This window comes from Lepidochelys kempii, chromosome 7 (assembly GCF_965140265.1).
Source record: "Lepidochelys kempii isolate rLepKem1 chromosome 7, rLepKem1.hap2, whole genome shotgun sequence".
Lineage (NCBI taxonomy): Eukaryota > Metazoa > Chordata > Testudines > Cheloniidae > Lepidochelys > Lepidochelys kempii.
The window spans coordinates 117,446,610-117,459,666 of NC_133262.1; the positions used below are offsets into that span (position 1 = coordinate 117,446,610).

The 13,057-nt window shown below is 42.4% G+C and overlaps 1 protein-coding gene across 1 annotated transcript in view; it reads right to left on the reverse strand.

Annotated features, from left to right (window-relative positions):
• MXI1 (MAX interactor 1, dimerization protein) overlaps positions 1 to 12,402 on the reverse strand; it is a 90,171-nt gene extending 77,769 nt beyond the window's left edge. Inside the window, exon 1 of the mRNA XM_073354398.1 lies at positions 12,102 to 12,402. Within this exon, the coding sequence (XP_073210499.1) occupies positions 12,102 to 12,333 (232 nt within the window). The 5' untranslated portion in view covers positions 12,334 to 12,402. The remainder of the gene's footprint in view (positions 1 to 12,101) is intronic.
• Between the last annotated feature and the right edge of the window lie 655 nt (positions 12,403 to 13,057).

Consider the following 13,057-nt stretch of genomic DNA (forward strand, 5'->3'; position numbering starts at 1 on the left):
TGCGGGGGAGATTGTACATAGAGCTATGTGGGATCAGTTCTTGGACCTGAACATTGACTATAGACTCAGTGTCATGAGTCAGTATTTCTAATGCTAATAATTTAAATTAACCTGAGAGAAAGACCACAGAAGGTCTGTGCACGGTAAAGGTAAATTTGGGGCTAAAAACACAGGACATCCTTCAGAATGAGGAGCATTCGAGAAGTATGCAAGCTGTGTTACAGCAGCATTTGAAGAGTATTTCAGCTGTCATCTCAAGGCTTACTGTGGGTAGGGTCAGTCTGCAAAATGCCAGATTTGTACGAGATGGAGACAAATGTGGGTGGGAAATGAATGACATGAGGCAGCTTCCTTGAGAGGGTTAGGGCTGCTTGATGTCATATACATTGATGCCAACTAAAAATCCAAAGTCAAATTAAAATGTAGTCAAGCAATAACTTGCAAAGCTGGGGAGCGGAAGAGGAAAGGGTTATTTTAGGGGACAGTGAGATCATTTCATTTAGTGGCTCAGGATGATCTCTAAGTACAGTTTTCTAGTTGTAAGTGCTTGCTGCTTGGCATCTCCTCTGTCAGCTGTGATTCATTTTCATTGTGTTCTGCAGCTTCACCCTTTAGAAAGGGGCTTTTTACATTTTATTAAATGGCACTTCGGCAGCCCTCCATTTCCAGCCTTAATAATGGATTTGTTCTTCTCCCTGATGGCCTTTCCCTCCTCCTTAGCAACAATTTGAATCCAAGAAGAAATCTGCAGTGCAGGAATCAGTTAATATTTATATCTGAAATGCTGCCTTACTATTTTAACTAAGTGGAATAGATGTGGTTTATAGTAATAATACTTAATACTTTGAACTAATCTAGAACCTTTCATGAGGGAATCTCTTAGGGCTTTACAATAAATAATTAATTAAGCTTCACAAGATCCCATGGCTTTAGATTTTCTTCTCCCCATTTTACAGATGGGTAAACTGAGGCACGGAAGGATTACATGATTTACTCAAGGTCACACACTCATCCACACTCATGAACCGTGATACCCGATTCCTGGCTCTAACCACCAGACCCCAGGCCCTAGAAAATACAGTACTTTGCAAACCTGAAATAAATCTTAAACATGGGCTATAATTTTTCGGTTAAAATCAATTGGTGTTCCATCCCTGCCCTGAATATTTTTTTATTTTATTAACCCCTTCTCTCCCAATAGTTATTGCAATCTCCAGAAAGACCACAGAAATGGCAATATTATATATGTACATATCTCGTTTGCCACAGCTGACATACAACAACTATTTCTTTGTATTTTAACAATACATATTCTGCAGGGGCAAAGGAGCAATATTTGAAGCTCCTAACAATCTTCTGCAATTTTTAATCCTGCCTTTCAAGCATTATATTAGAACCACCACCCTTGTGATCAAGGAGGAGTGGACAAGATCCAGAGGGGTGACCAGTGATCAGTAGGGCTTGAACACAGAATGTTTGAGGGGCTTAGCTCTGTAGCACTTACAGCTCTTGGTGGCCTGCAGAACAAGAGGCTAGGAGGACTAACATCCAATTCTCCTGCATGCCACTGAGGACCGGAACTACAAAGTCACCACTCTTTTATTGATAGTTTTAAACACTGCATGAGGCAGAATTTCTCTCACTTGACTGGAGGACTTTCCAAGCACAGCCTGCCACCTGCATCCCTCTAGTTGTTGCAGTGCATTCAATAAAAGACTTACGGTGCCCTTAAAATATGATTTGTGTTTCCACTCTTGAACATTCTCTTGCAAGGTATGACACAAACACCTTCACCTATACCAGATCTTTTTGAACCCCATCTCAAAAGAGGATTGAGTCTCCTCTGGGTTACACTACTTGTGATACACTGTCCCTCCAACAGGCTAAAGTTGTAAAGAGTTAAAAAATAACGCTGTTGGACCTAAACATGAAATCTAATTCTGTACAGCTTGACTGGAAAAGGCAGAAAGGCTCAGCTCCTCAAAGGTTGATTTCTGTGGAAGTTAGGAGCCGAAATACCTTTGAGGATCCAGGCCAAAGCGTCAATAGGACATCTCACAGCAGGTCAGCAAGAAAAAAACGAAAGCCAGATAGACTTTTCAGCTGCCACTTTCGAGTAGATTGGAGAATGATACTTTGCTTTGCTTTCAGACTTGCACTCCTCCACAGGTTATTCTAATCCAAGATGAATCCATGACTTCGGTCAAGTCACTTGATTGTCTTGTGCCTTGATTGATCCTACTGCAAAGCTAGGTAAGAGCAGGATCTTGCTTAAAAAAGGATGTTAAATCCAAGAAGAGAAAGCCTAACGTAAGATGCAAGAAAGCTAACCTCTCTGAATATGGGTAAATAGGGCATTTCTTCAGAGGTTCTCAAAGTGCTTTACCCTTGAGAAGTATGATCAATTTGCAGTGGTCTTCTTGGTTTAGGATTTTATCTTTGAGTGCCCTATTGTATTTCTCCTGCTGTAGCCTCCTTGTGAGCTTTGTTACGAGGCCCAGACAGAGTGAGGCACAGTAATCCAACCTGGAGGTGACCAATGCATAAATCACTGTGGCCAGATCAAAATCTGGGAGGAATGGATGGAGCTTCCTTGCTAGCTGGCTGGAAGAAGAGCTCTGTACTACTCCATTGACTATATTGCTTTAAGTCAGACGTGGGCAAACTACAGCCCGTGGGCCACATCTGGTTCGTGGGACCCTCCTGCCTGGCTCCTGAGCTCCTGGCCTGGGAGGCTAGCCTCCGGCCCCTCCCCCGCAGCCTCAGCATGCCATGCTGCTGGCACAATGCTCTGGGCGGCGGGGCTGCAGAGCCGCAGCCTGACCTGGTGCTCTGGGCGGCGCAGCTGAAGCGTCGCCAGCCACCGGTGCTCCAGACAGCGTGGTCAGGGGGCAGGGAGGATTGGATAGAGGGCAGGGGAGTTCGGGGGTGTGTTTAGGGGTTGGGGCAGTCAGAGGGCGGGGAACAAGAGGGTTGGATGGGGCAGGGGTTCCGGGGGGGGGGGCAGTCAGGAATGAAACAGGGGATTGGATGGGGCAGCAGGGGGCAGTCAGGGGGATGCGGGGGTTGTAAGGGAGCAGGGGGTGTAGATGGGGCAGGAGTCCCAGGGGAGCCATCAGGGGGCAAGAAGCAGGGGGGTCGGATAGGAGGCGGGGAGCCAGGCCACTCCTGGCTGTTTGGAGAGATACAGCCTCCCCTAACCGGCCCTCTATACAATTTTGGCCCTCAGTCCAAAAGGTTTGCCCGCTCCTGCTTTAACCTCTAAGACCACATTCACTGCCGTTGATCCATATGTAAAGCTCTCATTGATTCAATGGGAGTTGTGCACACAGTGAAATTAAAAATTCTATCTTTGCTAAGTACAGCTTGGCAATACATATTGCATCGTTACCTCTGTATGGTAAAAAGAGTAACAGCCAATGGAAGAAGTTGCATTGAAAGGATGCTGTTGACTCACCTTCAGGGATCAGTTTTCTTCTACCTTAGAAATTACTGTTCAATAGCTAGGGACAATTCTGAGGTCACCTGTTAGCCACTCCTAGCATGCAAGGTCACTAAACATAGCTAGCAACTGAAAGCCAGGCTTCTAGTAAGTTGTAGTTATTTTCTGCCAGAGGATAAAGTCAACTGTCTCATGAATGAATACCTCTGCTAGGCATCCAAACAAGGACATTAGTGTCCCAAGAAATTGTTCATTTGCACTCAAGCCTTTGAAAAGGAGCTGGGCAACAGGTGGCCATTTGTGTAATAAGCATGGTACATACTGTGTTCTGTACCTATTACATATGTGGATATTACATCAAATGAGGTCATTGCATGCTTGTGCGGCTCCTATTGACATCAGGAAGAGTCCCATGTGTACATGCTAGTGCAGAGCTGGGCCCATGTTGTTTAACACAGATCATTTTAATTTACTCTACATCCTTCTAACAGTCTTTTTATTCCACAATCCAGAGGAGTTATTGCCTCAGTCTTTCAGCCACTTTTGGATGCTGCAATTTATTTCCAGTTGTCACTGTCTTTAACGTAGAATTCCAGAGTTTACAGTATGCCAACAGGATTGCCCTCAGGAGACCTCTGATTTCTAAAAATAGCCATTGGCATTTTTCACAGGAGGTTTTTGCCCCTTTCAAACCAGGGTTAATTTTCTGGGATAGGAACAAAAAGAAAAGGAGTACTTGTGGCACTTTAGAGACTAACCAATTTATTTGAGCATAAGCTTTCGTGAGCTACAGCTCACTTCATAGGAACAGGTCATCTTGAAACCCATACCGAGATGTGTTGGCCCTGAGGTTTTGGTGGTGGTGTAGCGAGAACTATGCCAAACAGCCAGTCAGCAGTGCAACTCATTTCCCGAAGCCCAGTTGGAAAAATAACAGCTCAATTATATTCACTAGCTCTAATACAGTGTATTAAATGGAGAAACAGATCTTTCTAATGAAGCAATAGCACACCCAGACATGGCTGCCTTGTGCACATTGTTTTGTGGAGCATTAAGAACTTTGATAAGGTAAAGTGAATTTAACCACTGTAAGGGATTTTAATGCTGGTGACAGGTTCTGGACTGTGGAGCTCTCTGGTTAGCCCAAGAACATGTGCAACTCAGGTAGTGGTGATGCCAACATCTCTATAGTGCTCCATGGACACCTCATCTCTGACCTAGAAGGATCATCAATAGGAATAAACAGGCAGTACAGTCTCCACGTGGCCCATTCGATCCTTGACTCCTCTGCTATTAATCACCATGGTGATGGTGTCCGCGATTATAAACATGTCTAGGGGGAACTGCAGAGAAACCATCAACTCATTTCTCATAGGCCAGTGAACTGCTAGCACACTACCAACCTGCCCTACAGGTGAAAGGCTCCATACCCTTGAATTATTAATCCCCTGTGAAGAAAGTTTGTGACAGTGTTTTAAATCTGTGTAATGATTAGTTAAGCATCAATTAGCTTGGTATGTCAGGCAGGGAACATATGTTGACAGAGAAGAATAGCTGGCAAACTTGATCTTGCTACTGCTGAGGTCATCTTCCTGACTCGGTGCTCCGACTATACTACCTTCTATTAAACTCCCTCCATTGGCTTCCCTTCTTCCACTGCAGACACAAACTTCTTGTCCTTGTCTTATTACTTTCAGAGCCCTTCACAGTTTAGTCTTCTCTTATCTGCCCGGTAATCTTAATTGTGAGGTTAACTCCTGCCCTTCACTCTGCCCATGATGCCAGCCTCCATCACCTGCCTCTCCACCTCTCCCACAAGCACCATCACGCTTTCTTCCCATCCACATGAGGAAAATTCCCAGCAAAATCCATAAAGCCACCACCTTACCCTCCTTCATGCACTCCTCAAAATGCACCTCTGCAGTAATGCATAGAGAAAACTGCCACTTGATAACAGCTAGGCAGGAGGTGAGTTGTGATTGCTGCTCCTGGCTGGCTAAGAATTCCTATTATTTTTTGTTATCCCATCTCCTTCACTCACTCCAGTCTGTTTGTTTGTCTCATCTATCTGCTATGCCTTATCTTTTAGTGGGTAGCCTCTTTGGGGCAGGGACTGTCACTCTATATGTTTATACAGCACCTAACACAACAGGGCTGTACCTGGTTGTCCTTTAAAGGCTAGCATAATATAACCATTAAATAATAACAATCTGATCAAAAAGAGTGGGAGAGGTCCAGTGACATCAGCACAATGCAGGGAAGGGGAGACATGTTGATGTTTATTACCTTGAATTTTGCTGCAATAGCCATCATTAGCATCACACTTTCTGCTCTTTTCACCTATCCTATTGCTGGTTGGTGCGTTTAGCCTGTGAAGATACATGAGCAGACATCACCAATGCCTTTGTCATCTGGTCAGCAAAGGGTACACAGAGTAATAGTTCCTGCTTTGGCCGGCTAAAGGGCATAGGATCATTTTGGTACAATAATCTGAGCTGAGACCATAAATCTCTGTCCAATAAGACTGAGAATATACTTTTAGATACATCTCTTCCCTCTACACCGTTAGTATACTAGGGTCTGTAATGCTGAGAGATCGTCTCCTAATTCAGATAGCCTTTTTCTTTGTTTGAGAGCAACACACTAACTGCACAATCCATCTGTTTTATGACAGTCGTATTTTGAACTGCAAATAGAATACAGCACAGGGTTGTTGCAGTTTTTTGAATAATGAACCATTTGTTGAAAGGGAGTTTAGGCCTGAAATTTAGATAGTCTAAATATAAAAAATTGAAAGTTTTTGCAAAACCTGCCACTAGTAGTAGAAATATTTTCATGATTATTAATATTATGGCAAATTTCAATGAAAACAGAGGGTTTTTTCCTTCGGTTGGTTTGTGTTTGTTTTTTGTCTGGATATAAATATTCCCCATCAGGTTCCTCAAACCTAAGTCCTCCAGTTTTGTGTCAAGATGGTGCTTGAGAGAGTGAAACTGACCTGTCTATTTTCATGTTCCCAGCTGAGTGAAATGCAGAAACTAAACAAGGAAATTGGTAAGAATTATAAAAATGGGGGGGGAGGGAGGAGGGGAAAATAAAAAACACCCCAACCACTAGGTGTTATGAGCCACAAGGGTAAGGAAATCTCTGTTTTAAAAATATATAATTTTGACAGTGTCCCTTTAAGATAGATCCTAGATTTTGTTATTATTTTTTAAAAAACAGCAGTAGTAGATTTGATTCCCATAATAGTCATCGTCAGGGTTTTTTACATAAGGAAATAGTTTTTTGCAAGGTACTATGTAGGTTTTCTCTACTCGATATCTAGATTGTTTATATATTCAGATGTCTTGTCATTTGTAGAGACATATTGCAAAATAATTATTGACGTAAAGAAATAAGTGATTTTAGCTATTTAAAATATGAATATGCACTTTGTTCTTTCATTTATTATTAGCAAAACCATATTTTAGCACTTAGAAGCTGTAGCTTTCAATTAATGCCCTCTGTGGCTTTGACAGAAAGGCAGCTTCTCTGAAACATGATCACTTTCTTTTGCAGCTTGTATGGATAAAGCTCTGCCTACTAAACAATGGCATCCTATATTAAAAACTGCATGGCAAATGTGCAGCTGCTCAATGACAGTGACTGCTAATAAGAGCAGCCTTCTCAACGAAGATATACGGTAATTAATTTGTATAGTGCCATTCACAAACATTGTAATGGGCTTCACAAAATTAAAACAAACAGAAAGCACAGCAAAGTGCTGCAAGCATTTCGTAAAGAGGTGGGACACTTTAGTTTTGATTCTTAAAGTGATGATCGTGTCCAGGTGCACCGTTGCGGGGGGACGGGCAACTTTAACCATGATTCCAAGGGCTACTTAGACACCCCAAAACTAGGTTTTTTGCTGATGATAACTTAGAAATTAACTGACAGGAGCATTGTATCTAATTCCTATATAAGGAAAGGAAAATATATACAAACACCAATTAAAGCCATATTTTAAATCCATATGTAAGTTTAGAACAATCAGGAGATAATAAAGCAAGATATTCCCAAGCCTTGAGGTATCAGTTTTGGGGCATTGCTGCAGATATCAGAAACCTAAGTTTGATACTTTGTATATTACCTTTAGTAGAGATAAATAAAATCTGCTTACTTTCTCTAACAGACACACTCTGTGTTACTGCCATTATATACTCTGTTTTAATCAATTGTTTTTCATTCCACTAAAAACATATTTACTTATATTAAAATTAAGTTATTATGTTTTTTTCCTCTTTTATTAAGATCGGAAATTTATTTATTATTTTGGCATGTATGTTTACCAATCACAACCATGTATGTGACTCACTAACATTTAATTCCATCATTACTATTAGTATCAGACTTGGAACCACGTTTATTTTTGTGGAATTATTTTAAGTTATTTTACAGATATAACTACATATACAAATTTGAAAATAAGCAACCATCTGCACGGTGTCTAAAGTTATGTTTACTAGATGATTTTTTTAAAACTGGCACTGCTAAGGTGAGTACAAGCTAAATTTACATTCTAGAAGGATACTGTTATTTGACTGTACCATTTTAAATAAATGAGCAACAAAGCACAATATGGTAATAAAAGTAATAATGATAATTACTCCATCCAGGACAGGTCAGGCATTTTAGAACTCACTATTCAAAGAATTAAATTTAAGCATAAGATGGAAATAAAATTATGAAACGGACAGACCAGTCAGAAAAATAACAGTACTGTAATCTCTAACGAACTTTGAAAGAATACAATTACATTGCGCATTTTGACAGGTAGTACCAAGTAACAACACCACCACCTATGTGTATGTGTTGGGGGTGTGTCAGAGAGACTGTGTATGTGAAGGGGGGGGGGAATGCATGAGGGAGATTGTTTATGTGTCAGCGCACTGTCTCTTTAAGCTGAGTTCTCAGGCAGGAGAAAGCTTGTTCAGTACAGCAGCCCCCTTCCCCCCAACACCCACTCCTGGGCCCGAGGCACCGACCAACGCAGACAGGCTCCCTATCCCCCCAGCCCAGCTCATTGGAGACTAAGTACAGGGGAGGGGGACGGGGACTCTACACAGGGATCAGGAGGCAGGCTCCTGGTCAGAGCAGCTTGGCCAGCAGCAGCTGAAGGGGGCAGCTGCTGCAGACAGCGCATGGGGGCGGCATCTTCCCTCCTGCAGTAAACTTCACGCAAATGTATGAAATTTAGGGGGAGGGTGGGGCAACTGCCCCCTCCGCCCTCCCTAAATGGCGCTCCTGATCATGTTTGACAAGACAGGAAAAGAATCCCACCAGATGGGTGCTCTGTTTTTCTCTCTCTCCAAAAAATCTTAACTAGTTCACTCTCCCCTCTCCATAAAATGCATCTAACGGAAGTACAAGAGCATCGTGCATTTGAGGAAGAACCATTTGCACGCACACGGTGCATAAACATGATCTGTTGCACAAGCGGCATAAAAGGACGCAGGCCAGCTGTACCACAAAAGGCAGCATTTCGTCACCTGTTTTATACTAACATAAAGATCTTGACGGTCCTAATCCGCTGCACAGAACAGGATGGGACTGGGATACACCTTGGCAGGCACCTATCGTTCCCTTGTTATAACAAAACCCACTTTAACTTAGCGAGCAATACAATGTCCAGCGTTGTCCCTGCCACTTTAAGCAGGGACTATGACATCATCTGACTACAACTCCCAGCAAGTACCCTGCTCTGCTGCTGGTGCCACCCACTAAACTCCAGGCTCAGCAACGCGTGACGTCAAGGGGGACACAGGCGCTTCCCATTGGCAGAGAGGCCCGCCAGAACCACGCCTGTTAAGTTCGGTCAAGTCCAGTCAGATGAGGAGTTTGTCTCCATGTGGAAACCATGTGGCTCCGATTGGAAGGAGGAGCCTAGGATCAACTGATGATGGGAGCAGGCTGTAATTCAGGCTGGGAGACAGAGTGCACCTGGGGCAGCGGCAGTAGAATGGATTGTGGCCTCGCCCTCAAAAGAAACTTTGGAAGAGGGGTAGGACAAGAAGGGACACAGTCAAGTAGTTGAGGTCCAATATTTATGTCTTGTTAAAAAATAATAAAGCCTCCTGCATAGAAATATTGTCACCCAACTTAGAAAAAATATACACATATGTTTCAATGATCATAGACTTTGGTGTAGATGTAAACATTTCCCTGGGAGTCCTGCAACCCCAAACATTCGCTGCACTGGACTAGTGCATCAGGAACAAACAGTGAAACTGGCCAGCCTCGTTTTATTGTCCAAACTAAGTAGACAGCGCAAAGAGTGAAACAGCAGCAGAAAAAAATGTAAAGGAAACAATTCACTCTCTTTTCATCATCTGAGGCATTATTGACACACAAAGGGTAGTTGCTTTGGGTTTTCTTCAATCATATGTACTGATTGCAGTTGTAAATACAGACAGGATTTTTGTGTGTATTTTTAAAAAATATTAATTTGATAATGTTCCCTTTAAAAAGAATGGCTCCTGACTGTTTTAAAAGAAGTACTTTTTGCAAACTGTTAGCTGCATATTAGGATGTTAAGCAAGCCAATTCCCCATAGCATGCAGAATACATTTAATTCTTTAATGCAGGCTTTATCTGCAGAGATACCTTCTCCCCCTCCAGAGAGGTGTTAGGGATGGAGGTGGGATCTGTTGGCTGCAGTTTAACATTTAATATTTCAAATGCATAATACTAGATAATTCCTATAGCCCTTCAGGAGATGCACCAGATCTCTCAGCAGACAGCGGCTGTAACAATATTTTGCATGGTCTCATGCCAGAGAGAGAGATAGAGACCAGAGAAAGACTATCATCAGAGGGGAATTCTGTGGCTTCAATTGTGTCTCAAGTCCATATTTCTGAATCCTAGTTACACAAATCTATTGATCCTTCTTCAGTCTGTGCCTCTCCCATTACTCTCTGACAGTCATAACAAAATGAAGAAAGAGGAATAACTAAAACAGGGTCAAAAATAAGTGTCTGGGTGGATATTTAGTGTGTGTTGTTGTAGAGAACTGCAGGCAATTTGCCCTGATTCAGAGATTGGGAGGCAGGTCTGATCCAGTTATTCTAGTTACTTGCACTACCACCTGCGCTAATGAAATGAGGTGACCAATAAAGTGATTAACCTCGCTCTAGCCAAGTCCTTTATAGTGACATCCACCTCGCACATTTTTCTACTGGCTACTTGGCTAGTTTTGCTTCTTGCCTACGTGACTGTCCCCATGCGTAGGGGAGAGAGAAAGAAAAACAAGGACGTGTCACTCAGTTAACTACACTATTCTTCCCCACTTTGGTGACTCCCCTAAACTGGGGAAACGGCCCTGGATCAGTATAAGACCCCTTGTTTTGGGAGACGAAACTGATTTTGTATGTGGACCCCTTCCCCCCCCCCGAACTACTTCCATTGATGCCAAGGCATTAGTTAACATTGATTCCATTGACTGATTCCAGCATCAAGCTTCCATTGATTCCGAGGTATTAGCCCCTTTTTTTAAAAAGCCCTATTACACCATCCTTTAGGAAACAATTCTCTATTTACACACACACTTCCCCCACTCCCTATAAAAGAGTCTGCGATCAACAAAGGCTTGGCTGATATAATTGCAATTGAAACATACAAAGATAATTTTTTCTGGGGGGACGGGGATACTTTATCTAAGGAACATTTCCTCGAGCCAAACAATCCCCCCCCCTTAAATACAGATCAACAACTTAATTCGGCAGGGAGCTAGGTTTGAATTAGGACTTTGGGGGGGGGGGTGTTTTTTATTGCGGAGGCTGACACGGTGCATCTGATCATTTATTTTCTTCCTTCGCTGACCTTCAGTGTTGTGAGGCTAGATTAAACACCAGCTAGGCTATTTATTTCCTGCTGTTATTGTCTATTGGTTGTGCTCAGAGACGTTGCAAACGTATGAATCGTTCTGGATTATTTATTTTTTGCTGACGAGTACACTACCCAAGGTGGTGGCGGTGGAAATCCCTTACTACATATAATTACCCCCCCCCCCCCAGTAATTTGTTATTCGGTTCAGACTGCTTTAAAAAATCTGGAAAAGGAAAATAAAAGCGTTCGCTTAGCTTTAGGGGAGAGTCGAAATATGCACAAGATATTTAATTAAGCTCTCGAACTGTTTATAATTTGGTTCCCTGCTTGATCATAAAGTTTGCTTCAAACTGCTCCCCCCCCCCCCGTTCAAAGCCTAGTTTAGTCCATTTTTGATGCATTTTACACTTGTCTTTGTATTTATTGGACTATGGTTGGGATGAAAACATGCGTCTCTCTCTCTCCCTCTATATAGACACACATACACAAAATATTGAGGGCCAGTGTTCTTGGGTCTCTTAAAAACAAACAAACAAATTAACTTTAGCCTAAACACATGATTTTAAATTAAGAAACTTGGTGCATTTTTTTAATGGCTGGCCCCCGGCCCCTCCGAATATCACTGTCTGGTTGTCATGAAACTAACAGTTTAGTCTCGTCTGGCAGTCAGAGCCCAAGTAGCTTTCTCTCTTTGTTACATCTTCATACGCATTTTCTGTTGTCATCAAACATTCCTGCTCTTTTCCTCTTTAAGGAAAAACAGAAGGGGGAAGGGAACCAAACCAAAACTTACTTTTATTCTCCTTCTCGATTTTCTCCAAGTAGCTGGCTGCTTCTAGCAAGATCTGCACATTCTGCAGGAAAGTGTTGATCTTTTCCATGGAGTCCCCACTACTGTTGAAAATATCACTGAATGGGCACCTGGACATTGCTGCTGCTGGCATTTCTTGCTGCTGATCTAAAGAAGAATCCAAAACATCACCCTCGCATTTCAGTTCTTTCCTCGGCCGGCCACGTTTCCCCATTGCTTTTGGAAATTCAAACTTTAAAATTTAAAGCTCTTTCCCCGACTTCTCTTGTTCCACTGTCCTTGTTGCAGTTTGTGTGTGTGTGTGTGTGTGAGAGAGAGAGAGAGAGAGAGAGAGAGATTGAATGAATCAAGGGACCTCCTGACTTTGAGACTCCGGTGTGGTCCTAGTGCTAGTTGAGTTCTAAACAATAAAGGGGAATGAAAAGAGTGACTTGATTTTATTTTAATTTGAACTGCTCTTCACTCGCCGTTTAAGTTCATAGCAATTTTGCTTGGGCAGATAGTAAGTACATCATCAGGCCCTGTAAATTCAGGCTAGACTACACAATGTTAATCACGCTTGGGGGGGGGGGGGGAAGATGTTGGATGGAGTGAATTTAGAATACCTTGTAGTTTGACTATGGAAGATTAAAAACTACTGCCTCGTGCTTTTTCTCAGTCCTACATATTCTGGGTTCACCTTTCAACTGCAAAGTTGTTTTTTCTGCCCAGTGAAAAAGTTTCACTATATAAACCTCTGAGATTTTCAGCTACCATCTCATACAATTATAATAAAGAGAGGAAATATTTTCCCTACTGGGCCAGCTATATACAGCACTTTATACATTCTGATGAAACCTACAAAAAACAGACCCACCCAGTTGCTTCTGCTCTTTGTATGGATACTAAAGGTTACCACCTTTGTCTTGTCTTTTGGGGCAGGGACTGACTCTTACTAT